A 25389-nucleotide genomic window follows, 5' to 3' on the forward strand; every position below is an offset into this window, starting at 1 on the left:
AAATTAAATTTGGCCAAGATTAATCAACGTCATCCGAAACCCCTAACATCTAAATAAATCTCGGTGATATGGCCAGTAATAAATCTGCTCAATTTGCCCGCCGCGTCTGGGGACAGACCACAAATGGTGTCGAGTTACTTATGTTCTATGTAAGAGAGGACAATGACCTCATCTTTTATTTTAAGACTAAACCTATATCGAGTAATTGTTCGAAGCAAACTGATTCCCACAAAAAGTAACTCACTACTTGCACATATAAAAATATAAAACACATTCATTTAGAGGTTTATATATCTAGTACTCTACTATATTATAAGCTACTTAAGTAGTAGTATAATATCTCCAAAATGCTAAATGACTGTGCCAGGCACAGCATACAAACTCGCATACAAACCCAGTCCTATTTTATTTTTATTTATAAGAGTTTCGTGTCGTTTGAGGAAGCGCAACTTTTTAATAGCCTGCGTCGATTACAGATACAACTGTGTTGGCAGTTGTTAAGAGACGTTTGACGTGCTTTATTAGTGACAAATTAATTATTTCTTTGTTATTTATTACATTACTTCTATTTATTATCCATTGTAGTTGTTTTCAAAGTTATACTTCTTTTAGCGCTTTAGGGAAATATGATGAGAGTAAATTTTTCCAATGCTGGCCTTCCGCTAGCTTTCCGTTACAAAAAACCGACATCCTGAAGTTAGAATAATCAATATTTTAAAATAAAGAATGTCCATTTCTTTAATTATGTAGAAATATTTTTTGTAATATTTAAATAAACTTGAACTACAAACATAGAATAATTTTTTTAAAGAGATTTTTATGTTGTTACACCACATTAGTACATACACTTTTTTGTGTTTGATATTTTGTGTTGTGTAACTGTGTATAACCGGTAAATCATATTCCCGTTAATTTAACGATACTACATTACTTACGGTTTAAGATATTCATTTCTAATTAAGAACATTACAACATTCACTTACATGAAAAAATATAATAGTATAATATAATGGTCTTACCTGACCATGTAATCAATTACTTAACAAGTTTGTGAAAAATCAGTGCGCACAGCCAACATAATCGGGTAATTATTGTTTAGAAACGTCATATAGTTAAGCTATGTAAGTGACAAAGAAAATACAGAGAGAAAATCTAAGATAAGTCAATAACCAATATCACTTGTTGCTACACTAACGTCCCACCCACGTTAGGTCATTACAGCTCATTTACATTTCATAAGCGCGCGATCGTACCGATTTACATAATAGATACCTTTAGTGATTGCGAATTGTTCTCGTTTAGCCATTTTGCTAATTATCACTGTATTGGAAATAATTTTATACAAATAGTTGCATTGTCATGTATTAAAATTCTCAGTTATACTATGTATTTATATAATCTCATTTCATCACAGCACATTCGGAGCGAAAGAGACGAAAGAGTACTTTAATAAAAGTACTATTACAGTGATTTAACTTCATGAATAGGAATAAAGTTTATATGTATGTTTGGTAAATCCAACATAGACAATAATATGTATTTTCTAACTAGTAATAGCTCATACTCTTTATTTAATTATATGCAATATTTATAACCATCACACATACAAAATTTACAATTCTTAAGCTACTTAGTAATAATGATGATGAATAAATAGAAAATAAAAACAAATTTTAAAAGTTTGGTCAATAAATTATTAGTTCCTGTTCAAATAATATTCACATAATTTACGGAATACATACCTTGATGCCCCTGACTGCATATTAGATTTCAAATATCAATGTTTCCCGTCCTTACTTCGTACCATGCCATACAGATTATAATACCGTATAATAATAAATAATTAAAAGCAGCGTAGGCCTACTGAATTCGTGCGACTGTCATTCCTGAGGTCGTGCGATCGATCCCCGGCTATCTATGTGCGCATTTAACATGCTCGTACGTTGAATGAAAACAACGTGAGAAAACAAGCATGCCTTAGACCCAAAAAGACGGTGTGTATCAGGCACAGAAGGATGATCACCATTTACCTATTAAAAAAATAATCACGGAACATATAGAGAAATGTGAGGCCGAGACTGTATATAGAGGTATATATGTATATAAGAATTATAAATATAACAATACAAATATCAACTAGAATTAAACCTGTCAGAGTATCCGTAGCTGTCATAACTGTCAGCTGACAGATCCATGCCGTGCATAGAACAACCAAAACCGCTCATTACTAAACGATAATGTACATTTCATTAACCAACGAATCACACTGATTATCGATAAAGCCAACAGATTTTGAGCGTCAGTTTGACGGACTAGTTTAATCCTTTGTCCAAATTTATAATCTATGATCTCTCTTTAATACTCTGTTGTAAATGAAGCTTCATTTTATGGATAAGTGGATGTTCTATGTGACCTTTTTTTCGGTTTTTAAGTGGAATTAAAACTTTCTTCACTTTAAAGGTATTTGTTTAAAAAATCTATATTGAAGTTAAAAATAGTTTAGGATGTGTGCAATTTTATTTGTGTAAGTAAAAAATGTAACTACCAGTTACTTGCCAGTGTTCTAGATAGAAGAAAAAGTCAAAGATGAATTAGCTAAATTCAAAATATAAACGCGAACAGTATCGTTTGTATATGTTTTATACAGGAAAATCTATTTAATTTTTCTTTTTTTTTAACTCTTGATAGATAGATAATACAGTCATAGAATCTTTTAACTAATAATATAATATTAATAATAATAGTGTGCTACAATTAATACGTTTTGTTTGTGAGTTTAATTAAGGTATTACCATTATTGCATGAACAACGGAATCTTCAGAGTTCCGACATACACGCCATTTCGCACCTGTCCAGCCAGACTTAACCACAGGAAATTGAATCCCATTCTAGTTACGGATAACAATGCACTTAAACAGGGCTTGTGCACAAATAACACTCTTTAATGAAAGATTTTTCCTTTTTAAGGTCGTAAATGCTTTAGTTTAAAAGGGGTAATATTAACTAAATAAAATCAGATCTCAATAAATTGTTCTCCGTATTTTAACTATATACTCGTATATAATAATTATTAATTCTAAAGATTATTCTTAATAAAGGTAAGTTATTTTTCTTTTTAATTACGCTTTAAGACGCCACGATAAACTTAGCAAACAGATGACGTGATCGAAATAACTTACTTGCGTCTTTTGTCGTTACCTACATGTAATGTCTTATTTACATTGTGACACATTTTGTGTGCCAAAAGTAATTTTATGATTAAATTACAAATGTTAATCAAAATTTTGTGGCTTTAATATAACAATCATCATAATTTATGGTATATCAAAAGTTTCTTAAATCAATATTCCTACTATACATTTTTTGTATTTTTTTCAAATATGCCGCTTGTTTTATCCGTATATACTACACAAGTAATCAATACACGTCTGGTTTATTCGCTTGCGGTTAATTTTGCTGTACACAAAAGTAAATATTGACGCAACGTGATCGTTACTCTGAACACGGGAAAACTATTTGGTATATAAATATGAAGCAAAGTCAAAGCTGTATTGTTTTTCAATTATCTCTGATCTCGAACATTCTCAAACATTCATAGCTTCATAACAAAATCGTTATCACTTAAGGATTGTATATCCTTGCATTGTATGTTCCTAAACATACCACTCACTTAATAAATGGATGCCATCGAACTCGCGCTCTGGTTAACGGTATTAGAGGCGGTTCAATTCTGTAGTTAATTAGTTTATTAAGCCTGTAGATTAAAAGCTCAATTTATATAAAAGCTTCAGTGACTCCCATACCTGAGGTCGCTGATTCGAACCCCAGCTGTGCACCCATGGACTTTCTTTCTATGTGCGCATTTAACATTCGCTCGAGCGATGAAGAAAAACATCGTCAGGAAACCGACATGCCTGAGATCCAAAAAGTCGACGGCGTGCTTCAAGATCACCTACTTCGCTTTTAGATTGACAAATGATGATCTGTTAGATACAAAAATCTGAGGCCCAGACCTAAAGATCATTATCAAAATCATTTATTCATATAGGTAACACAATGCACACTTTTGAACGTCAATAAAAATACATAATAAATGCTTTTAATTTCACATTTACTGTCATTTCACTAATCAAGGACGTAGAACGGAAGAGAAGAACTGGCAATAAACTCTGCGCCACTATTTACAGATTTTTGTTTTACACAACGTTTGTAAGCTACAATTATAATGGTGGAACATGGGTTCCACATGACTTCTCAAAAATAAATTGAAAACAAAGATTCGTCCTCTATCAGCAAGAGGCATGGTGAAATAGAAGCACGCACTTACATTCTAGAGGGAACAACACGCAAAAAAAGGTCACTGATTAGTAGTGATACTAGTGCGTACATGAATTTAAAGATAAAAATAATATAATGTATCAGATGATAAAAACAAACAAAAAAAATCAACTTTTTAACGGTTCCTAATTGGTGCTTCGTCTAAATAAAAGTTGATTGTGATCATTTTCTTAGCTACTAAACACAATGTTCGTGATTTCGTTAGATTAAAAAAATTGGGATTCAACTTGGTTTTAAGTAAAAAATACGTGTGTCAGTCAGGGTTCGAACGAAGCTTTTCCATAACGAGCTTACTAGTTAATTCCACAACCACTATTTTTTAACTGACTACATCTCCAATTTTTTTTTTAAATCTTTTCGCAACGTTTATCACGCGTGATGTTGGGTGCATACAAGTGAATGATGAGTGTGAAGTGTGATGTGAACTACATGTTACAGGTCTCAGGAGCATCTCCAACTCCGCGTAAGGATTGTTCAAAAACCAGTCCTTTAACCCCTTTTTTATGTGTATAATATTTAGGAAATACAGCTTCTTATAGTATAAAATATTTATATTTTATTGAGAGAGAGAGAACACGCCCTTTCTATACTTATGTATAGAAAAGGCATTGTCATACAGTCAAAACTTTGCCGAAATACCGGTTAACTAGAATATGGAGCTTACACTAGCTTTTGAGTTAGTGGTAAGAACTTATTTGGTCGCTTGCATTCTCAGACTTTGTCCACTTATAAAGCAGGAATTTTAACTTTGCTTTACAACTAAAATTAGTTCGGGTTTTTACATTGACAACGAAAACAATGCTAAAAAAACTTTTCGTATCACATTTCAAAATTTACACTAGGTTTATTGTAAACACATTACTATCGTTTATCAAAGTATTCTTACTATTCCTAATAAATAATATTATAAAACGTAAAATGTATTACTATCATGCCACTATCAACTGTTTTTATGATCACAGATCCTACTCTCTCTGCATAAGAAATATCTACAAAATAAGTTTTAGGCCTAAAAATTCGTGGTCATAGAAAAAAAAGGCAAATTCCTATGGCGTAACTATTAACATAATAATAATATTAGTTTATTTTATTTCATAAAAATACAAACACATACGAAACGAGACATTAACAGTTAGTTATTATATAAAATATTGTATTTTATTTGATATTTACTTATATAAATGATAACATTAAATCATATTAAATTCATTAATATATATTGACAAGATTACTATACGTTACCGTTCTTAAAAATAAGGCCTTTAAGTTGCCTTTAGCATAAACATTATGACAACTCATACAGAATACATTCTTCTCACCTCTGGGCGGGAGCTCCCCAGTACCAGCTCCTTCCACTAGACCGTATTCAACGAAGAGCGGTTCGAATCGTCGACGACCAATCACTTTCCGTGCGGTTTGATCCCTTGGCGTTGCGTAGAGATGTTGGGTCCCTCTGCATCTTCTACCGCATTTACCATGGGGAGTGTTCAGAAGAGTTGTTCGGTCTAATACCCGCAGCTGAGTTTCACTATCGGACGTCAAGGCAAAATACAAAATACCATCCGTATCACCTCGACGTCCGTTGTTCCACAACTGAGCGTTTTCTAAGGCAGTTTTTGCCGCGCACCACCACTATGTGGAACCAGCTGCCCACTGAAGTATTTCCGAACCAATTCGACTTAGGGTCCTTCAAGAAAAGAGCGTACCAATTCTTGAAAGGCCGGCAACGCACTTGCGAGCCTTCTGGCAATGTGAGTGTCTATGGGCGGCGGTATCGCTTCACATCAGGTGAGCCTCTTGCCCGTTTTCCTGCTATTACATAAAAAAAAATACAGAAAGATAAAATCTCTTGGCACGTATCGAAATGGTAAACACACAGCAAACAAAGTGAAAACTATCAGGTGGCTCCTCAATGGTTTTATCGCTGGCCCAGATTCAAACTAATAAATCTTAACTGGAACCGTGTAGTGAATTAAATTGACCAATGGAATTCCTGTTCACATATCTTGAGTAATACATCCAATTTTGTTTAACCTATGACTTCATTTTTCATTGCTTTTCGTCCGTCAAATGTCTGGCGTAAAATAAATATTATTTTAATAGTTAAAGTATTTCTCTTTGATGTTCTAATACTCGCAGTCGTTCGTTCAAGATCATACTAGTGAAAGTACACCAGTTAATACATTCACTTAAATCAATCGTTTAGTATCAGACACTTAGTGCATCGCTCCGCCATTATAGAAAGAAAGAAAAACTTTATTATACACAATAAATAGGATATTTAGGTAACTAAGAAAATGCTCTAGCCCCCACAGAAGGATTCCTTGTGTCGTGGGCAGTCTCTTTCCATTGGCATGTTAACTTCAAATTGATACTTGACAATAAATTCTAAATTTATAATAGTAGTAGTATAGTAGAACGGGTTGAGAAGAAGTCGCTAAATGTATGTAATGTGAGTCTTGAAACGTTAGTGAATATTTTGTTTTTAAGAAATAATATGATATTTAATGAATGACTCTGACATATCTGTATATGTCTTTAGTTCCCTCATACACGTATTTACACAGTAGATAGAGATTCAGAAAGCAATAAAGCTGTGTATTTACGCTAGCTTGAAGCCAATAAAAGTGTATTTCGCTGCCAAACAACTGATTACCTACAAGTTATTTTATTTGGGCGATGGCAACAATCGTAGTCAAACGTTGATAGTTGGTAAATATTTGCACGTTATTTGAACAACACTTTTCAATTTCGCTTTTGCTGATATTTATCGTATAGTTGATAGTAATTAATTGTATGTTTACGTTTTATTATCATTAACTATACGTAATTATTGTCAATTATTCAAATTAAACGCCAAACGTTCAGGTTTTTCAATTTATTTTTTAATTATACAGAAGAATAATCGTCGTAACTTTAAAACAAATACAAAAATGTTTGTAGAGACCCAAGGGTCTTTTTGTACATAGGTGTTAGTGTTAAATACCGAACTGTGTATGGCATAACATTACATATATACATTCAATTAATAGTGTGTCAAGGATGTATTTAGTTCAGTGTAGATACACACTTGAATAAAACAGCTTAATGTAGCAGTCTCTCGCTGACCATGATGTAACGTTGAGAGCAACATGATGTGCGCTACAATCTTTTTAGGTCTGGGCCTCAAATTTCTGTATCTGTTTCATAACATTTATGTGCCTGATGCACACCGTCGACTTTTTAGTTCTACGGTAAGCCGATTTTCTCACGATGTCTACCTTCACCGTTCGAGCGAATGTTAAATGCGCACATAGAAAGAAAGTCCATTGGTGCACAGCCGGGGTTCGAACCCACGACTTCAGGGATGAGATTCGCACGCTGAAGCCAGATAGGCCAACTCTGCTCAACTGCTGAGCTATGTCCAATGTCCTAATAAATTCGCGTTTTTCCGTTTAAGAAGTTTAACTTAACTATTTTAAAACATAAAACCGTTTAAATTTTGTAAACCGAGAATCAGTGAGGCGTATATTCACACCTGATTATCGGATGTACCTTTGTGAACGGTACTGCTGCATTGCTGATCAAATTAATTTCGAGAGATTATTCCAATTATGTTTCGATTGATCATTGTTTCGACTATTTTGTTAATAAAATATAGATTCAAATTTCTTTAAGAAAATTAAGATAGACATAACACAGCATGGACGATAAAGGTTTTCTTATTTCAAATTCACGAATAAAGTTTATAACGTAATCGGTGTCAGTGTCCTTTTGACTTTTAACTGTGAATTAATACTATTAAAAAAATCAAAATAGCCTGTATACGAATATTATAAACATCACATTAAGTTTATGTTAATGTTATTACATTTAATATAAATATAGGACTTCCAACGGAGTGAAGGTCTCCCTCCAATTATTACATTTGTCACTCATCTTCGCTTCTATTATCCAATTTTTCCCCGCTATCTCCTTTATCTTTCCAGGTTTCTAGAAGGCGTCCTCTATTTTTTCGTCAAAGCTTATGTTATATAATATGTTTAATATTAAAATCAGTATTATGACTTATAACCTAATAAGAAAAATAAGCCCCAATAGGAGGTGCATTTAAAGGACACATTTAAACATCCGTGTCTTTTGAAAAGATTCGATGTCTTGTGTCAGAATGCGGTCTGACATACTCTCATTTTTTGGTACAGAATGCCGGTTCTCTCACGACGTTATCACCATGCCTAAGCGGACGAAACATCAATTATGAAGCAGTTTATTAGATATTTGTTTTATAAATAGTCACACACATTTTATGGATACTTCACACGAAATGATTTTGTGGATTTCCAGGTTTTATGAAATGTGTATAAGGCACCGCAAACTTTAGGCTATAACGTCTCATCACGCGATCGCGTGACTTATCCTGTCTTTAGACAATATTTGCTGGGTTTGGTTATGAGTACTTAAATTATGGTATATAGTTATTAGCACCATCACCACGTTAGTCAATTTCTAGGCGTTGGATTTTTCTTTATGTAACAGGAGCCAAACGGGCAGGCTCCTTGCCTCACCTGATGTAAGGTGATACTGCCCGTTGACACTCACATTGCCAGTAGGCTAAGCACAAGGTGCGTTGACGGCTTGTAAGAACTTTTACGCTCTTTTCTTGAAGGACAGTCGAAACACTTCAGTGGGCAGCTTAAAAAGCACTCAGTTGTGGAACGACGGACGTTGATTTTGTGATACGGTATGTTGTATTAGTTGGCGTTCGTTGATGAACTCGGTTGCAGATGAAGAATCACGATTTCTGTGGTGGGAACCCTTTCGAGCAGGGAATCTGGTCACCGTTTGGATGTGCTCGACAGTGGGTCAGTTTCTTTTTTTATATTTATTATTTGCTGGATTATGTGCTCGACTTATGAATAAGAAAAATGTGGCAATGAGCAGATCTGAGTCAGGCCTTTTACCAATTAGCTTATAAAGAAAAAAATATCAATGGTCAAGTTAAAAATATAGAACTTCTAAACGTTATCCAGATATGATATGGTCTCCGCCATTTACATATAATATACAATAGAAGATCATTATACTTGATTTCATATTAAATGACAACAATGTATGAACGGTGTTAGTACCAATAACCTATAGTGCCTTCCACAAGTGTATTCAATCACAAACTAACCCACATCTCAATAGATTGTCTATTGTTCAAACTCTGAAGGATATATTATTCTAAACTATGTATTCCACTCCAATCTATATGAAGGGTCCCTATACCCTTTGTTCGGAAACCGTTCGATAAAACTTGCCCTAAAAAGAATTTTCTAGAAGGCCCGATATCTAAAAAACGAAAGGCATTCGTTTTCCTAATCCAAGCTTTAGTATAAAGGACATTGATACATTTTCAGATTGGTAGCATTGATGACAAATAGTTTTACGTTAAAGTTTTTCTATCTGAATTATTAGTTAACCTAAAAGTTTGCCTATACAGAATGTGAAACACTACAAGCAAGTGAAATTTCTATTTTTTAAGCAAATGTTTTACTGGGGATCTACATGCCATTGAATTTGGAGTAATGGTTTTACAGTAGCATGTAAATAAAGATAATATAATTAATAACACACACACATGTTCAAAATGTATCTGAGCGTCTATTACTCGAAGAGTTTTATAATAAAGCGCTCACACATTTGTTGAAAGTTCACAGTGGATTCTCATTGTATCTTCACAGATTTAGACTTAAACATAATGCCACCTGTCCTTGCAATTATACAGCTGAAGAGACGGTATTACATGTTCTAACTGACCGTCCAATGTATGGCTACGACAGGTACAACACTGAACAAATTATGGGAATGAACATAGTGACAGTGACAGTAACAGACATGTTACTGTCACTGTCACTTTGAAGAAATAATGTTAAACAAACGCTTAAGAGAAATTATTTTAAAATTTGCTATAAATATAATACAAAAAGTTGTTAACAGAAACAAGTAGTGCCTACTCATACAAATGCTATTTTTCTAATGATTATAATATAGTTGGGATGTTACGTCAAGAAAATATATATAAAAAATACACCGCTCTACGACAAAAAAATTAAATAGATTAAATGTTAATAGGCATAAAACTATTTGCTTATATTATTGATGATCTAAGTGTATCTTAAAGAATTTTGATCAAAAATATAAAAATACACAGAAAATACGACGAACTCCGCTTCCGGTTAGCCTCAAGGCAAAACCAAAGCATTTGAAAATGTATTTCAAAAATATTGGTCCATTATAGATCTTTATCAAAAGCACATCCGTTGCACTCAGGAAATTGTTCTCGCGTCTATGAACTACATAAATAATGATATTGTAACGAGAATGTGCATTTTTACAATGCTTAAGTTTGAACCACACGTTCGCTGTATGAATACTTCATTTTAAAATAATGGATTTATTATCCTAGCTTTGAGTGCCTGACTGAGCGGACAATTGAGTCTCGTTTTAGTATTTCAATATTTTAAATGGAAGCGGTTTTGTTAGAGACCCTGGCAGACCAAGAGAACATGGCCGTGGCTCACCTTTGATATTAAGTGACAATATTCTTAAATATTTTGGTTTTAAATGCTTAGAAAGAACACGGTCATACTGGATGACCTCCATCTTCCTCCAGTATTCTTCTCAGGAGTCTTCTGGATTCAGTCATCTGAATCCTTCTAGAAGCACAGAAGTCTCGCAGGCTTCACCTACTGCTCCGAGTTTTTCTCTATGTTGGTTAGCCACAGCCCCGCAATCCAGGACTACCTGGCTCCTCTGCGCTAAAGCAGCCTCTGTACATGGCTGGGCTGTCTGTCACGCCTAGGACAAAAATATTTTTATGAAGGAGACAGTGGCCCGTAATTGTCCATGTCATTGTTTTGAGATTAGTTCTGTTTAGGCTTACAAGTCGCTTTGTCATAAGCGGGTTAACTGCTGGCAGTCATTTCGGACTGTCTGCTAGGTATGAAGAGAGGAGAAGGGAGAAGATATGAAGAGCTTACGGTAGTAGCAGTAACGTGATGAAAGAAATACTAAACTCTTTTTTTGTAATCCATAAAACGCATCATGAAATTTGTATTACACTTAAAAATGAGACTATGGCAATGCGTCAATCTTACCGCGTCTCATGTATGTATGACAAACCTAGCCCAGTGTAGCAAAAACAATCAAAAACTTACAGTTTGCCAACGGGACACGGAACGGAGTATGTTAAACATACGGTGAAGTGACAGATGGACGATAACAATAATAAGGAAAAGGCCAAAAATATGCGATGTATTATATATGGAAGATACTTATGGACTTGGAAAGGGCGTATCTATCGAGGTCGAAAAAAAAATGGATGCAAGAAGATAGAATGGTATACCAGAGATGGCAGAAGGAAAAGACGGCGTCAAATAAAGAGATGGAAAGATGATCTGCCGTAAAGATGGAGAAGATCTCGTAAAAGAGACGAGTGGAAACAACACGGGGCAGTCTAGGGACGCTGTAAGAAAATAAAAATAAATAAATATAGTTAAAATGTAATAATATTTTATCGTTTAGGTTAAACTTTTGTATTGTATCTGTATTTGATAAGAGAATAAATTTATTATTGTATTATTATTATTAGTAGTTGTTCTTGTAACCCAGGATAAAATTATATTAAATATCCTCTTACAGAGAATCCTCTGTGAGCTTGAAACCTGATTTTAAGGACAACCCACTAAGACTGATGAGCACCCCTGAAAATTTAATAAGGGTCATTACCGTCTGAATAATATAATTCCAAACAGTTATCTGTCTTCATAGTTAAATATCTTATCCATTAATTTATTTATATAAGCTTGATTTGTGGCAAAAAAAGATTTTGATGTAGAACATTATGATGGTTATATTCTATGGAATATTAATTATATTAACTACCTACTTCTCGCCTTAATTAGATAATTCCTTTACATTATTCAGTAGTTCGTTATCTTAATGTGGATACAGTTCTAAATATGTTCTAAGAACAGTCTACATAAACGCAAATGCCGAGCCAATCCAACTTCTTGATACAACAGGAACAAGACGCCTATAGAGAACTAAACCTTTTGAGTTAATAAACCTAGAAGAACAAGAGCCCATGACGGCCAGACCTTCGATATTTTATTAAAGCTGAAGGTATTCCGTTCTGTGTAGTCGTTCTTACCTGTATAGAGGAAACTTTGTGTGTGTTTCCTCTATACAGGTAAGATCGAGAAGGGACTACAGAGTTTGTGTTCTGGTTACTTGGGCAGGTAACATGTAGCAAAGGTGTATAAAATAGCAAATTAAATTCGTTTAACTTTAAAGCTCAATTTTTATTTTTTATTAGAAATAACTTTAGAAATCACGTCATCTATTACACACTTATGACAGTTGCTACCCCCTGCTAGACACACTTAAACTTTAATAAATTATAATCATACAGTTACTTTCGTTTCGATTGAATATTTTTTTACATGCGATAATACTTTATTTGTATTTTATAATAATAAAATCACATATTTTACTTTATATAAAATGGCAATGAACCTTATATTTTTTTAATTGAATATCTTTTAATATCGCAATCAACTAATCACACGCGCATGCACCTACAGCGGACCCTCAATGTATCTGGGAAGGGGTCAAAATTTAGTGGTTCAATTTCATGAGCAGTTAGATATCTAGTGAACTTTCTGCTGTAAATATATTCTAATGCATAATCGTCTACTTTCCTATGGTTCATCAACTAAACGTATATAGATATTTTAAAAACAAATCTAGATACATAGAAACAGTTATAAATAATTACAGGTGGGGTATGAAATAATTAGTACATTTAAAAACATAACATAACACAAAGGATATTTTTTTGGTAATTAAGTCAGTCCAGTTAATCAAACATAACATTTATAGTAGACGTTGTATATCTACGTGCACCTTATAGAATAATTAAAGTAATTTAAATGAAATAAATTTATCAATTCTTGCAAATTTTATAAAAATAATTTTGGGTATGGTTTCATCCAAAATTCATAATTAAAATCCTTCTATGTGCTACGCAAAACGCTACGAGATTGCTACGAAATATCCTTGTACGAACGACATGTTTCGGAAAAATAAAAGATACGGCCCGAGAACGCGATCAATCTTATATACATGTAGTATTAAACAAAGGCTTATAACATAATATTAGGGGTTACACCGCTGGACTATTTAAAAAAGTAACTTGTCTTACTTATGGGTTCCTAAAACAAAGAAATACATCTGTTCCCTATAAAGAAGACAAGCGTAGTTGACCTATTGGTATTACAATTTATGAGATGATAGTTGATATTTTGTTTGCATTTTATTTGGCTAATATATATATGTAACTTAACTAATGTTAGGTAACCTAACTCACGTTAGTTCAAGTTATTATCACCAGTCATGTGAACTTCTACATCTCACTAACTTGAAGCTAAGCAGTACCTAGTGAATTGGTCAACATACGTTTCGATACTGTCCAGCTTCGATTTTGTTGGTAGCTTGGTTTTCTAGGATTAAGTACTACTGATAAAATAGATTGAAACTTTTTCGAAGCTTTGGACATCCAAGTAATGTATGCCAGTTTTTATTTTACCTTTAAATTAATTTATATTTTCTTTTTTTGAGAATCTTTATATACTCTGAATATCTTCTAATTGTATTCGGTAGCTTATAGCGTTAATATATGTATAAAGTTGTCTATTTTGCATAGTTTTAAATACCTGATATAACTATACCATAGTAAAATAGGGTGAGACTCGTGAGACAACGGTCCAGTCTTATCAGTGAATATTGGAAAAGAGATTAAAGAAGATAACATTAATTCAATAGTTATGTACTTTCAAGCAATATAAAATACCAACAAAATCGCTCTTAAGAATGATACACGTTTAGTAGATGTTCGATATTATCTGTATTTCATAAAATACAGTCCACTCACTGCGAATACTTCCGCACTACTAGCAAAAAGCAATTTCCTGTTGTCAGTGCCAATGTGGTGTGACGTCATGTTATCGGTCCCAGTAAGGCTTGAATCAATAAATAGGGATATTTACGACCTAGACACAATTAGTGAGTGTTAAAATATTGACTACGGTCCTTGCGATACGGATTTACGAAAGAAAGTTATAATGAAGACGTTAAGAAAAAGATAGTTTAGGAAGAAATGATACAACTTGAATTTAAAATGGTTCAATTTGTGATTCGTTCGTCAAAACCTAACAAAGGCTAGGCTCACTATTTATGTTCTTGAATTTTATAATAAATTAAATGTATTCTTGTCCTGTATTCTCAATGGGAAAATGAGACATGCCCGTTTCAAAAATCAGAGTAATAATTTTAAATTGTTGTTAATATTAGGCTTTTAATGGATCCATACAACGATAATCAACACAAAAGATAGAATTGATATATTCCCAAATACGTTCACATATTTTATATTTACGAAAAATTAATATAGTACAACGTTTCGTTCCACACAAAAATTAATCAGCAGCTTATACGTAGATTAAAATATTGTGGCTTTTGTGCTGTCGACGATTCATCGAAATATTGATATTATCATTACTAATTAACGTCTGCGGTCCATTTGCATCGTTTATAAATCAATTCATCATGGAATTATTAACAGAAAGTTATTAAATACATAAATTGCATGTGTTTATAAGTTAACTTAAACCTAACATAATGTCATTTAGTAAATTATTAAGTCAACGAAAAACTTTAACATCTAATAAAACATAATCTAACACAGTACAAAAACAACACTAGTTTTCTTAAAACTAGTAAAGTATTAAACTCTTTAAAAACACCATAACTAATAGAATTTATGTTTGTATAAATTCTCTTTTAAAAGGTTAACTATTAACTATGGATATTTATGAGAGATGTATAATAAACGGTATCACAATACCTAATGATAATTACGGTCTATTTAAAATTACAATTGAAGTAAATAAATTATTCCTTCAAACTATACTTAATTTAGCACTGATTGATTGATGATCTTCATCATTTAAACATACTTTAATATTTCGAAAAAGACTGCGGCTACTTAAAAAGCTAATTTGGTAAGCACCCCTGTTCCATACTAAATTAAAACAAAAGAAAAACTGGCAACTCTGCAAAGCCTACTAAGTTCTTGATCGCGAACACCTGGTGGGTCTCGGATTTATTTTCATACAAATATTTCATACCTTTATTCAGTTAAAGACGCAATGCGACAAACGTGCTCAGAGTCCAGGCCAAAATATGCGTGTCACATTGTCTGATTATGAAAATAGCCACCTTGCGCCACTATATTTCAAATATTACCAGGTAGGCTAAAATGTTCGCAATTTTTATTTAAAAAAAGATTGATACAACCGGCGCAATCAGCCATTTTATAATAGGCATACCAATATAAAAAATATATAAAATTATTTGTTTATTTAGGATTTAAGCCTACATAACAGCTGAGCTATAATCAGTTTTTTATAAATATTATAATTTATTTTTCTGTAAACTGTATATTTACACTCATCTCTGATACATGCCAGAACAATAATTTGTATTAACAAACCCAGACTAGATTACACGTGGAGCTTATTCAGAATGTAGCCCACGTAGCATCCAGACGTTAAACCGAAGTATAAAAACTGAATCAGTTAGGTGAATCTGATCGAAGTATCGGTGGTATTTAGTATTCATGGTAGATATCTAAGGCTACGCACGTTCACCGCACTCCTGAAAGTGTCACACCCGAGAATTTCTGAAACAGTGTGAATATGTAATTGAGTTACGGACATTTGCTATGAGATTATGAAGGCCAAACGTTTGTAATATGACACGTGAATAAAGTAACAAAACTAAACTTGATTTAACACTAGAACATGTTTAATATTATAGAAGAGGATAATAAATTAAGTTTAGTTTTTTATAAGTGCGATTTTATAATTCACTTTTCATAGTCTTCATTACTGAAGGTCGTGTCTTGAAAAGCCCTAACCGATTTTCAATCTTCACACCACTCTCTCCTCAGCTTTTGTCAGTGCATTACATTCTACATAATGAAGGCGAAATAACATTAAATATCAATGGGCTTTTGATATACAAAGTACAACACATTTAAATACCGTAACGAAATATCCGATATGGGTTTTGTGGTAAGTGCCAACAACACTATGAAATGTAGGTGAGCACACTGCGAATGGCCAACTTGCATAATTTTACCAACTAAGCTGGAATATGAACAAAATTCCGGGAAAATCTCAGCGTGCAACATTAATAATTATTATCTTCATGCGTGTTATATATGTGTAATTCCTACAATATATTTTGAATGAAATAAATCATTTTTAAGGGCGTATCTGATACCGAATCCGCTGTTTTGCACAATAAGCAAAAATTACTAGTTTTACATTTTAAAGTGGATGCGTAATGTTTTTATTGTATTTATGTAACATTTATGTTTACCATAATGTCATATATTTAAAAAAAATATCTTGCAACATATACTGTATAGCTTTATCTATGATGTGGTGATCTTTAAAAAATAAATAGAATTAACTATAATTTGTAATTATCGTATATCCGTCCGTGTTGATTGGCGCAAAGCTGTCAAATTGGATCACGCCATGACAAATTATCACTCTGCGAAGATCGCAATGTTTGGAAGATCTGAGTCAATTCATTTTGTCTTACTATAAAGCCAAAGTCAAAAATCCCTTATTTATACAGCTTACACAATGTACACTTATGAACGTATATAACGTAAATATACATTAAATGCTTAAATGTTCTCAAATCAAGGGCGTAGAACGGAAGAGAAGAACTGGCAATTAACTCTCCGCCACTCTTTTTAATCGCCAAGTTTTTTTATATATTACACAACGTTTGAAGGAACTGCAACCAATACAGCATGTTCCACATGATATCAGCAGGAGGCATGGTGAAATAGGAGCACGCACTTACATTCTCGTGGGTAAGTGCGTGTATAAGCTGTACTCTTTTAATCAATTATTGTTCTTTAAAATATTTTGGTCCCACAAACTGTTGTTTTCATTCAATTTACATTATGAAAGGATAAATCTACTGTCCAAAGCAAACATTCAAATGAGACAGCCCGTCACCCGTGACGTGATTTGAATAATAAATATTTGTATTTATACGAATTATACTTTTATATAGCAGTTTCAAAGCTCTCCATTTTTTTATTTGTCTATTATTTGAAATGTATAATCATAATATTATATTCGTCTAATAGACTTCAAAATTACCATACTAGTATATATCAATAAATTTTTCATGCCATTCCCTGACCATAAATAACGCTTTCGTAATAAATATTCAAAACTTGGTCCATATAAAACTATTCATTACTCCTGAACAAAACTAGCAAATTGGATAGACAAAGATACGTGGAATGCCAAAATAAAGAATAATTTGGTAAAGCCCAACATTCCTTCGTACGGCCTTCATTAAACACCCACCGCCTTTACTTTGGGAATGCAATAAATTTCACGTTATCAGCCCTCACTGTTGGGGAATGGGAACGAATCGGCTGCCAGCAATTAGTTGAAATACCAATTAAAACGAATTTGTCGTGAAAACCGTAACTTTTCAAAGGAGTCGACACATTTTGGCAAAATAATAGGTATTAAGCTCCTTCGAGCATTTAGTTATTCTATTTTAATGGGTTTGATATAATTTATGGAGCAATTTTGCGACTTTATTGAGGTACGTTTTTCGATAGAAAACTTTTGAACTTTTTTCTTTGAAGATTTCCATCCAATAGATATTAGATCTAAAGAAAGATACCATTTCTAACTGGAACCATCTTTTAATGACATTCAATTTTTCATTAATCCAAAAAGTTAAATCAAAATTTGTTATATCCCGGATTTTCCCGCTTTCCAGCCGGCTACTGGCTTCGGCTATATCGACATGAAACATTACAATACAATTGCGAAAGACAGTAGGTATGAAGTGTTACTTACAAACGTACACTTCTCCAAAAATAAAAATACGAATTTAAGTACGTTTAAGAGTCAATAGTAGATTATATATAATATTTGTTAATTTGTTGGCCAGCCAAAATAGACAGTAATTTGTTCACAAAGCTCGGCTAAATAAAGGCATAAATTGTCTTATACTCTCGTCAAAACGTAGGTTTTTGCTTTCCCAAGTGACAAAGTTTCAAAACCTGCCAGTTTTATTTGTTTGTATATAGACAACATTACCAAATAGGTTGTTATCGATATACCATTCCGTAAAACTTTCACAGCGTATCGAAAGATTAGGAAAAAACAATCTTGAAATAGAAATATAAAACTATCTCTTTTCCTCTTTTGTGTTATTGATTTATTAGTTCACATATCTATTATAAATAATCATGCAGGATGCTGACAAGCGGATCTGTGGTTAACCAGCTATAATTATAGCGCGATAATTACAGATGTATTGTTATTTTACTGTTTAAAATTATTATAACCTACAGAAAAATATGATATTGATTTAAAAAATCTGCTTTAACTTTTTTACTATTTTAATGTTTATAATCTATTACTATCAAAGACTCTACTCACGTGATTGCTGAAGACAATCAATTCTTGACCCCATGGGCCTAGTGATTCAAAAGGACAAAACCATTCGATTTAGTGAATTAATATGAGTACGTTAGTCTTAAGTGCTAAACAGTGGTAAGTGGATAAAAAATAGTACACAAGAACAGAGTGTCTTTCCCTTATTAGAATGTAAGTAGTATTATTCGACACTTTCTTACGTTAAATAATCTTTTCAAGTAAATAAGGTTAGTTTTAAATTACTTATTACCTAGTCTTAAGTTAGGCTAGATCGTAATGTTATTAATGTCTATGTGCAGAGACAATTTATAATTGCAAATAATATGGTATCTATTCACTATATATGCTATAATCTACTATAATCTGATTAGAGGACCTACCATGGTCGCAAATCTCATATTACATAGTACATGTGTACCTGAATTATATAAAAAATTATACCTAATAATATTTAAATTATTGAATTAAACTGAAGTAAAGTATGTTACACGATATGTTGTATTATACAGAATATCAAAATAGAAATCCATCGTTGCTTAAAATAATGTTATGAAACACAATACACATAGTTTGTATATCAAAAGAGTTTTCATTAATATTTTGACTAAAGGCCGCGCAATTTCTATAGTCTATGGTACAATTTAATTTTAACTGTGGCTGCATTTGCATTTATATGAAAGATTATGCAGTAATTACCTGATATTACGAATCAGAGATACAAAAGATATGCCTGTTAATATTGGCTACAAATTATTTTATCAAAATCCGTCAAAAAAGAAGAAAAGATATCCTGCTCTATGTCTATCAACAATACGAAGTTTGCAAGTTGTACAGAAGTTATAGTAGCCGGTAATTTGCGCTCACTGTCAGTGAATAAAAGTTTTCTTGAATACTTTTTAGTTGTTCACAATATATAGTTCAGAAGCATGTTCTGCTTTCTTTTGTTAATATTTTATGTTGCCTCCTATCGTATTGCTGCCAATTGTGTGCATATGCAGCCACTCTCTAGGTTGTTTTGTATTAGTACGATTGCGCGAATTACTTTTAAGTGAATTAGTCTAAATTAAGATTCCGTCAAGACTATAATTTGACCTACTCGAATTTTGGTAGATATTAACAAAGTTCATGATAAAGAAACTTAGCTTCGGGTAAAGCACTCAAATAATAAATGATAGAAGTTCTGAAGCCTTTTATCATAATTGTGTCATTACCGTAAATTTTATCGCAATATACGTTGAATAAACAGAAATTGTTTCTTACAACCCCATTGTTCTTTTCTATTGTTAAGCTATAAAGCATCCTTCATCCATAAAACAGCAACCGTATATAAGCAAAGAGGAACGCTTTCATCTCAATGCTTTTAAGACGTCACTCCTGATTTTTACGACTCCCATAAAGATGTTTCCAATAAAATAGTTTCTCTTATATATGTGACGATACGAGATAAAAGACCTTTCCTTTCTTAAGTCTTTAATAAATAGCATATAATAAAGCCAATCGTTTTTAAAACTAGTTTTGTATCCGTATGAGGCAAGGTGACGACTTGAGTTTTCCCACAAAAACTATCTTTAGACTAAACTTTAAACTAACTTTCAAAAGTTAAGCAATTAAAAATATACATAGATAATCTTTTTTTATTCATAGATTAAAGACCTTTGTCGTAGAGCGGCATTGTCTATTTTTACTATAGTATTTCTTTAGTTCGGGTAGGACCATTCATAACACATGTTCCTATAATCAGATAAATTATTATTTCAGATTCAGAATTTGAGGACTTGGGTGAGCAGCTCCCGCGGTATCGGCCCGACTCAATCGCAGCTTTACGGCGGCTGACAAGGTTCACAGAACCAGAGCTAAAGAGACTCTATCGAGGGTTCAAAGCAGAATGCCCAACCGGTGTCGTCCGAGAAGAAACCTTCAAACTTATTTACTCCCAGTTCTTTCCACAAGGAGGTAAGTCATCATTCTACTAAAACATATGAAAAAATTATCTAAATTTTAGGTTTGGAACCTATGGAATATGTTGTACTCGTACTGATTATTTAAATTCCTCTCAAAAGTTTAGATTCAAGGTTACCAGTTTGACTTCACCAAATTGTGCTTTCTGACAACAAATGTCACAAAAAAAACCACCATGATTCAACATCAGATGTCGAGGCAGAATACAAAATTCCACCAATATCGCCTCGACGTCGGTTGTTCCACAACTGATCATTTTTAAGGCAGTTTTTGCCGTGCACCAGTGCTATGTGGAACCAGCTGCTCACCGATGTAATTCCAAACCAGGATCCTTCATGAAAAGAGCGTACCAATTCTTAAAAGGCCGGCAACGCGGCGAGCCCTCAGGCAATGACAGTGTCTTTGGGCGGTGGTATCACTTAACTTCAGGTGAGCCTTCGGCCGTTTGCCCCTTGTTAGAAAAAAACCCCAAACCGCTTCAAGTGCGCACACAAATTTTCCATTTCCTTGAATCCCCCATATGAGAGCCCGGCCTGATGCACTAGAGTGATCTCTAGATCAGTGGGAAGTATTGTTGTAATTCTTGTTAGGGCCCGAAAATTATACACACAGTATCCGTAATAAAGAAATATATTCACTGTTTAACTTGGAAGTGATATGTCTGCTTCCTACCATGATACAAATTGGAATGAATCAAAAATGAACTGGAGCAGAGTGAGGTAAAGACAATTTGGCGCCTCGACAAGATGGCGGCTCGATCGCTCATTCAAATGACAGGAAATAGTCAATACAATGATTAATTTTTGCAATCTTACTCAAATAAATCAACACAGGAAATAGTCAATACAATGATTAATTTTTTCAATCTTACTCAAATAAATCAACAAGTATCATTCAATCATCAACAACACAAAAATCATTCTCCAAATCGATGGAGGCGCATTTGAGTATTCAGGAATCGTACATAAAAATGGTTCCGACCGTTCACATTTTGATCTCAAGTATCAGATGCGCCATCTAGTTTAGAGTGTATGAAACGTTCACACTTACAAGACTAATCTGTCACCGCAGTGAATTTTATTGGTTCTTATGTTTGGGACAACAACAAAAAAACAATTTTTTATCGTGGTAAATTTTAGTTTTGGATCGCATTAACATTTACAAAACCGATTGAGGTTAAGGAATAAGTTACATTGCGTAGCATAGTGAACTCTACTCTTAACAAATGCGAGAAGTTCTTTGCATAAAAAAAACATTTAATGAACCAATTTTGGTGAGTTTTGAATTGATAACGAAGAGCGCATTGAAAATTACATTAATCAAATTTCATGCGTTAACTAGTATCGAACACAATTGAAGCATTGTATAAGTATATAAGGCGGGTTTCACAGACTATTTTAAGTAATAGTTGGGTATGATTAATAGTCATAGATAAAAACATAACCAATTTTTAATAATTTTCATATTGTTATTATTGTATTGTTGAAAATTGCGCCTAATGAAATTGATTCGGCTACTGCTGTAAATATTTTTACCTTTTTACTAGGCGCAGTAAATATCTACGCTATTTGATTTAGATAGAAATAAAATTAACTTATATACAAAATAAAGACCTTTTACTAAAAAAATAATATTATTATTCAGTTATGCCAAAAACCAAGCCACACAATTATTCTTGGGGATTCCATGAGAAGAGTAAATGTTGGAGCACATATTATGCAGCTCTTCTATTGTGGCGCGCTAGCATAGGTGCTAAAATGTAAAACAAGAAAAACACATAATAAATAAGAATACATCAAAATTTCAGTAAGCAATATTGTTCCAAAAATTAGACTCACTTTGACATTGAGATGATTATCTCATGTTTATAGTATAATATACTTATTTTTACATAAAAGTGGTATGTTGTGTAAAATTTCTAAATACTTATCAAAGTCCATTTTCATCGGTGTGCAGGTTTAGCCTACAGGTAGTGCGTTGGATTCTTGATATCTATAGAAATAAAAACGGTGCCAAAGGTTGAGAAATACAAGATTTATAAAAAAAATATTTGTTTAATTTTACTTAATTTCTAAGTTTAACCAGAAGAGAATCAGAAAAAAATACCGATAACATTGTATCGATAGAGCACAGACCAGCTCTACAGAATCGGTAAATAGCACATCACTGACCTCTACGTGGCAAGAGTAAAGGTACATCACTAGCAATGGCGTCAATTTTTAAATATTATGTTGGCATAACTTCTTTAGGATACGGAAATTCAACAATAATATCTTATTAATTTATACACTTAATCTTTAATGTTTTAAATTATTTTGAATATATTTTAAACTATTCAATAAATTAATTAAAACAACTTAAAATTTTAAAAAATGCATGATGGTATATAATGTATTTCTAAAATACTATACAATTACGCACTGTTAAAAGATATTATGCGTGTTATAAAAAAAAATTGCGATATTATTATTCGTCGTTTCTTAAAAAATAGTAAACAGCGCAGCAGCGCGGCAAATTGCGCCGTTGGTTTCGCGCATTTATGTTGGTAGCCCTGCTTTTCAAGCCGCTGTGAACGGTAGACGCCATTTTCGTTTTTCATTCCTCTAACGTGCCGCGAGTGTAGTGAGATTGGTTTAGTTTTTGGTCAATATTGTGCTTCAAATTTACTTCTGATTTTTATACAGGTGGTTTACTAAGTTTTAAGAATGGCAGATGAAAAAAAGGTAAGAAATGTACTAAGTATTTGTAGTTATGGCCTCTGAAGCTTTGTTCATGTTCAGATATGGCGTTCAGTTGCAATGTGGTCAACTAATATTTTTACTAGCTATTTCGGCACGTAATAACTTCATATTTCCCCATTTAATTTCAGGGCGAGAGCGAGCACATCAACCTTAAAGTTTTGGGACAAGATAATGCGATTGTCCAATTCAAAATAAAAAAACACACGCCACTAAGAAAGCTCATGAACGCGTATTGTGACCGTGCTGTAAGTACTGTTTTATTTTGTGAGAAAATCAAACATTTAAATTAATATCGTGCTTTATTTATGTATTGATAATAATATTTTCTTCCACGTATACAATTAATGTGTTTTCCGAGCAACCGGCAGAAGTGATGGGAATAGTTGAGGTTAAACAGGGGAAATCTCTGGCACTTAAACAGGGCGTTAACATAATATTTTTAGTGGATGATTATCAATATCTCTAAAAAAGCCTTCATTTGGTTATTTGAAAACATTAGCATTATTCAAATGTTTTCAAAGATGTCAATAATGTAACTGTAGCAGGATATGCCACTTATTTTGCCATTGGTAACCATAACAAATTTTCTAAAATAATATATATATAATGTAAAGTATGCTATTTTTTTATTTAAAGGCTTACCCATTAATAAAAGTTAATCTTCACCAGCTATATTGAAATTCCTAATGTATGTCTTGAAAAGCAGTTGTTTCATTCCTCTACACCTGTATTCTTTGCTTGTTAGTTAAAATGTTTTGATTTCTTTCTGCTCATATTGTACTGTATGCCATTTATGGGTAATCTTCACCTTCAACTATACATACAAAAACGTGATTAATCGTTGAGATTTACTCATTTTGTGCACATCTTAATGTTGGTATTTGTGCTTTTATTTAATGCAGCTATCAACAATGTAATAAGAATTAAAGTTATTGTCGTTAAACTTCCCATATTGATTACCCTAATGCATGCAAGAGCGAAAAGCCATAGTTAATATAGTAATGGCCATACCCTATTTTGAACGGTATAAACATGTAGTGTTCACGGTTCAGTGGTAGATAAATGGATTTTCATTTATAAGTAATTCATACTCTTTTTTTAGGGACTCTCAATGCAAGTTGTCAGATTTCGATTTGACGGACAGCCAATTAATGAAAACGACACACCTACATCACTAGAAATGGAAGAAGGGGATACAATAGAAGTATACCAACAGCAAACGGGCGGAGTATTAGTGTAAATTGTTGTTTAAGGAACTGTCCAGCTCAGTGGGAGATAGAGGGTTTACCCTTCTCAAAACCTAATTTAAGTTAATATTAATAACATATTTTTAATAGTATTGAGACTTGAAGCTTTTCATTGTTCACTCCATCTTTGACAGTACTACAAAATGTCATACTTTTATTCTTTAATAATTAAAAAACGAGAAGCTATTCACAGTAATTTGTGAAGTTACCTAGCGATCATTTGGTTTACCAAAATGTGTAAAAAATTATTAAAAATTTATGTTATGTATTACAGCTATTGTAAAAGCTATGCCAGCATTATGAGACCTAACATTGTAATATATCTCTTATGTGAATCAAAAACTCTGTTCAAAAAAACAATATGTATGTATGTACCTTTGAAATAAAATAAATTCAAAATAGACTTATTTTTTTAATCCTTTGTAGTGTAATATGGCCCTAGAAGACTATTTAGCATACATTATTATCTCTTAATACTTATGCGAAATTTAGTTTTATTTTACGATCGAACATGGGATGGCATTG

General features: G+C 32.8%; 2 protein-coding genes across 2 annotated transcripts in view; both read left to right on the forward strand.

Moving 5' to 3' along the window:
- LOC123720355 (Kv channel-interacting protein 4) overlaps window positions 1-25389 on the forward strand; it is a 90451-nt gene that overhangs the window by 61343 nt on the left and 3719 nt on the right. The window contains exon 2 of the mRNA XM_045676924.1: window positions 20676-20870. Coding sequence (XP_045532880.1) covers window positions 20676-20870 — 195 coding nt within the window. The remainder of the gene's footprint in view (window positions 1-20675; window positions 20871-25389) is intronic.
- LOC123720356 (small ubiquitin-related modifier 3) lies at window positions 23438-25267 on the forward strand. Its single transcript, XM_045676925.1, has 3 exons — window positions 23438-23599; window positions 23746-23862; window positions 24720-25267. The coding sequence occupies exons 1-3, from the start codon at window positions 23582-23584 to the stop codon at window positions 24855-24857; spliced, it is 273 nt and encodes a 90-aa protein (XP_045532881.1). The 5' UTR covers window positions 23438-23581; the 3' UTR covers window positions 24858-25267.

The sequence above is a fragment of the Pieris brassicae genome, chromosome 2 (genome assembly GCF_905147105.1).
Source record: "Pieris brassicae chromosome 2, ilPieBrab1.1, whole genome shotgun sequence".
Lineage (NCBI taxonomy): Eukaryota > Metazoa > Arthropoda > Insecta > Lepidoptera > Pieridae > Pieris > Pieris brassicae.

Coding starts and splice junctions, on each gene's coding strand:
- LOC123720356 (XM_045676925.1), top strand. Junction 23,863..24,719: donor ACGCGTATTGTGACCGTGCT/GTAAGTACTGTT, acceptor CTCTTTTTTTAG/GGACTCTCAATGCAAGTTGT.